The sequence below is a fragment of the Anneissia japonica genome, unplaced genomic scaffold (genome assembly GCF_011630105.1).
Source record: "Anneissia japonica isolate Jap-2015-1 unplaced genomic scaffold, ASM1163010v1 scaffold1810_len1271414_cov176, whole genome shotgun sequence".
Classification (NCBI taxonomy): domain Eukaryota; kingdom Metazoa; phylum Echinodermata; class Crinoidea; order Comatulida; family Comatulidae; genus Anneissia; species Anneissia japonica.
The window spans coordinates 374,098-378,935 of NW_022702449.1; the positions used below are offsets into that span (position 1 = coordinate 374,098).

The 4,838-nt window shown below is 33.7% G+C and overlaps 1 protein-coding gene across 2 annotated transcripts in view; it reads left to right on the forward strand.

Annotated features, from left to right (window-relative positions):
- Positions 1-3,255, forward strand: part of LOC117103896 — a 19,119-nt gene extending 15,864 nt beyond the window's left edge. For both annotated transcript variants that reach the window (XM_033244523.1, XM_033244522.1), the window contains exons 12-13: positions 457-1,175; positions 2,453-3,255. In XM_033244523.1, coding sequence (XP_033100414.1) covers positions 457-1,175; positions 2,453-2,548 — 815 coding nt within the window. In that variant the 3' untranslated portion in view covers positions 2,549-3,255. The remainder of the gene's footprint in view (positions 1-456; positions 1,176-2,452) is intronic.
- Positions 3,256-4,838: the final 1,583 nt, after the last annotated feature.

Consider the following 4,838-nt stretch of genomic DNA (forward strand, 5'->3'; position numbering starts at 1 on the left):
CGTTTGTTTACAATCAACAAATAAAGACAACATAGGAAAACAGGTCAGGTGTAAAAACACATATCGAAATATCAAAATTATATATTCTGGTCCACGACAGTATTATGAATTTTGTTGTCATATTGAGGTCATCATTTTTTCTTTTTCTTCAGAGTACTATTGTAATGTGATATATATGCTGTATTCAAAGTAGACCCGATTCCAGTACCTAAATTTGTCTTAGTGAAAAAAAATTAAAATAATTAATTTTGGCACCAATGGCGCTCCATATTACTTCTTTGCACCAATGCCATTTCATACAATACTTTTTCTGATTTTCTAAAGCCAAATGTTATGATCCTAATCTGTATCTCAATGTATTGTGCTATCTGTCTCAATTGCATTTCTCATTTGAATTCCAGTTGCTAAACATAACTGCATCATAAATTTGTTATACTTACTTTTACGTGATTACAGATACGAGTATGTCTGATTCATCAGACACAACTATTTCGCTTGACAGTGAGCCACCGGATTTAATGTTTCCTAGTATTCCAAGTATCCAACCTCAAAATTCATCGGACGTTGATGATTCCTTTGAAGAATATCAAGAACAGATCAAAAAAAGTTTTACAAACACAAGAGGGCAGTATTCATCATTGACCAGCTTGGGATGGATAGAGGATAGTGTGATGTTGACCGGGGAGCAGCGTGCAATAACGATATCGAAAGGTGATCTTTCTAGAACATTTGAAATAGTTGCAGTGGTTGCATATGGAGGAGATATGCGTCAGGAAAATGACTCTGTCAAAGCCATTCAGCACCTTTCTCAAGAACTAAGAAGAACGGACACAAATGACGACAAGAATCCACAAGATTCTTCCATGCATGGAAAACGAAAACAGCCTTTGAACTCTGAGGATTCAGATATGACATTCTATGATGAAAATGATACTGAAATTTGTGTGATGCAACCATCTAAAAAGATAAAGATTAATCCCATAAATGAAAACAACAATAGCCAGGTGCCTGATGGGAAGAAAATTGGATGTTCAGCAGATGAAAGTGACTCTGAAACACAAGGTTTACCTGTTGACAATTCAACCACAAGCTGTGTGATAGAACCAACCAATGAGTGCACAGCTGTCCAATGTGAATCCAATTTTACACAAATAAACAGGCCTAATTCTGATAAGGTAATTATGAGATTTTAATCATCCTAATTTAATATAAAATATCTGAATAATTCAAATGCCTTTTATTCAGTTCATTCATTCAAATATAATAGAGATTCATTCTATCATTCCAGCTTATTACATTTTTTAATTTTTGAATTGTGGATATAATTGTGAAATAATGTACTCTGTAGTTTAATTATATTTTAGATATTGCCAATTATCTGTGACTTTCTAAGGCATAAATGGATAAAATACTAAAAACAATATGTTAATCTTATATAACAAATAATACTATATACTTTATGCATTTTATATTGCTTATGTCATTGGAGTACCGTAAATTATTTTTAAAAAGTGGTTCTCTTAAGCGCCCAACAAACTATGTTTTATGCTTTGGACATAGAGTTGAACTTGCCCAAGTCTAATCCAAAATGGCATTGAAAAATTGTTTGACTTAGATAAAATACAACTTACAATTCATTAATTAACTTAAAACATAACAATTTGGCATGTAAAATACGATAGAATTAGAAATTATTCGAGTTAGGCTTACTCGAGTTAGGCAAAGTCGACTTTGACAAGTTTAACTATATTCCATTTGGAAGAAACAGGGTTGGTCCTATTTACAAAAACGGTCCATGTTCATGTTAAACTGGGCCATAGGCTTAGCCAGTGAACCGACAGACCGTCTTTTTGACGGCCTACAATTATTTAGGACGGCCACTTTTACTGTGATGGCTTAGACGGCTTGGCCTAATCAGCTTGGCCTAGCCTAATTGGGCCTGGTCTACCTTTAGCAAATTCTTTATATTCTTCAAATCTATCAAATGTTGCATTGAACTAAAGCTAAATAATATTTACGTTTGATAAAAACAATATTTATTGATTGAATGTACGTTGTTTTCGTACCAATATTCGGTGGGGATTCCCAAAGATGGCTGTGGCCCGCCCATCTGCTCAGTGCCACGCCCACTGGCTTCCATTTTGGATGGCTTATTTCGTTTTCTGGCTAAACCCCTGAACTGGGCACACACTGTATATGACCATTGGCCAAATCATCTCTGCTTTCTCTAAGTGATTGATGATGCCTTGATACATTATGCGCCTGGCATTCAAAATCACAAAACACTGTGAAAAACAGCAATATGCTAAATGTACTGCTAAATTAACCATTGTGGGTGGTACCACATTGCCACAGGTCACCAGGGGCAAAGCCATCATGTTGTATTATGCTGTAGTTACTCAACTAGTCCCAGGTTTACTTACTCATTTTTTCCCTTTTATTTTGTACATAGAATGATGGGCTACCTTTGGTTGATGCTGCTGAAGACCTCATCGTTTGGTGTAGTGAGTTTCTTAATGTCATGAAAATCAATTCAAGTAGCAGATGAACCTGTACAGTAGTAAATGTATTTTATAAAACACTTAATTAGATCCTCGTCATTTGATTGGTCGATTTAATACACATAGAATTTACGCTACAGCACCTCGGGCACCTCTAGATCGCCGGAAATGGCACTGATTTTAGACAAATTTTAGGGGGCCCCTGGCCGGCTGGGCCTACCTCATGGATCCGCCTATGCCAGGCCAATTTGATACATTCAAGAAAATGTACCATATCTTAAGTGAAATTTGATGAAAATTAGGTTCATTGTTTTTGTGAAGTTTAATATGCATATTTTATGATAACAAATGTTTTGACTTGCGTTACATTAATTTAAGTTCTTTTTCAGACATCTGAATTTGAAAATGATCTTATTTCAATTGTACTTGACTTAGGAACCTAATTCAAAGACCAAAATAAAGGTTTTAGTCATCTATCTAAATACAGTATATCAATAGCTCATATTTCACTTTTGTACTACAAAACTCATTTTGGCATGACATTTTCATTTTATACTGTAAAAGGATCTTGATGTATTATGGATTTTGAAGGATGGCGTAATAATTATTATGATTTGATGAGAATACTATATAATATGAACTAATTGATAATTATATCTTTTTAATAACAATGTTGAAAATGAGGGTGTGGTATTATATAGAATGTAATAATAATGCAATATACTGTATTGAATAAAATTTTATGAGAGTTATATCTACTACATATATTTATATATTTATGATAACCACAACGTTCTCTATTTGCTTCCAAATAGTTGATCATCCATCTTCCTTTAGCAGAAAATACTTAAATTTCTTTGTAAATAATAAACAAATAGTTAATCCACATATTTTGTTTTTCATAAAGAATGTTCTGCCAAATAACTGGTACATTAGTTTTTCAAATGTAAAAAATTCTAATTCTCTGCTGAATATTTTTTTAGGATAAGATAGGTATCTTTAGTTGGTTCATTTGATGTATTTCAGCTACAGTAAATAAAAACAATTACGGTCATAAACAAATTATTAATTGGAGTTGATTTTTGGATGTTATGAAATAAGATTGTTAAGAATGTGATGGGGAGAATATATTGCGCATAAATTCAGTACATCAAAAATGTGAGGTCTCACCACGAAATGAGACGCATAATTGGTGAAATCATATATTCACCAAAATAGGTCAAAGGCAACATTTATACAAAATTTTGATTGTAATGTATTTGAACAACTTGATACTTATATTTTATGATTGTGTACTTTTTAAGTGAATTTTCTTACTTAAACAGTGTTCTCTTCGCATATTCTGTAATTCTAGTCCTATTATTTGTACAGGTTAATTTATCTTTGAGGCTGTTTTTCTCAAAACCTGGTTCTCATACACCTAAACTTTAAATGCTAACATCTCTGGATCTATTTATCCTAGGGAAGCCATTCAAAGACCAAATTAAAGCTTATAATGTGATATATCAAAATGTAATATTAACTCATTTTTGGTTTTCTAACGATGAGACTCATTTTGTAGTGAAAACTCACAAATATTGGAATCATCTTCCAGAAAATAGCAAGCAGAATTGATCAATATTTTCAAAAACAAGCTGAAAACAACACTTATTTCAAGATGAATGGAAGTTTCTGGGTAGGCAAGCGTCTTAGATTTGTATTTGGCACTATAAATACAGTTGTTCAATAATTTGGAAACATTAGAGGGTACCTGCAGATATTGAAATCCTTTTAAGTGTTGACAGTTGAACTTGTTATGGCATGACTCCATGCCCTCTCTCTCATACAAGTAAAATAGTATGTTATAAGACTACCAGGGGTCTCAAGATGGAAGAAGCAACTTAGCAGATCCGATTTAATGAGCTTCAGCACTCTGAATATTATGACACCAATGGCCTGCTAACTTGAGGGAGAGAGTTAATAGTACTGTACATAAGTAAAAATATGCAAATGTTTTGAGGCATGGGTTATCTTCAGGGAAACATTTGCTTGCTTGGCAGGTGTGCGGGAGTCTGCTGACTTCCAGAAGGGTCATGGGCTTCACCTGAGACTTGGAATGCATGGACTGCATGCAAACACACACACCCAAAATTTAGACCTCAAGCCAAATACTTCTGTTTAGTCCCCTTCCACCTCCCCACCAATACCTGGACTTGGCCAAGATATATACGACTATAGTGGTAGCCATCCATTAAAACAGAGGTCTTATTTAAAATAAAACAAAATAAATACGAGCGATGAAAATTTGGTGTTGATGTATTAAATGGATATTTTGCCGACTCAACAAATGAGATGGAT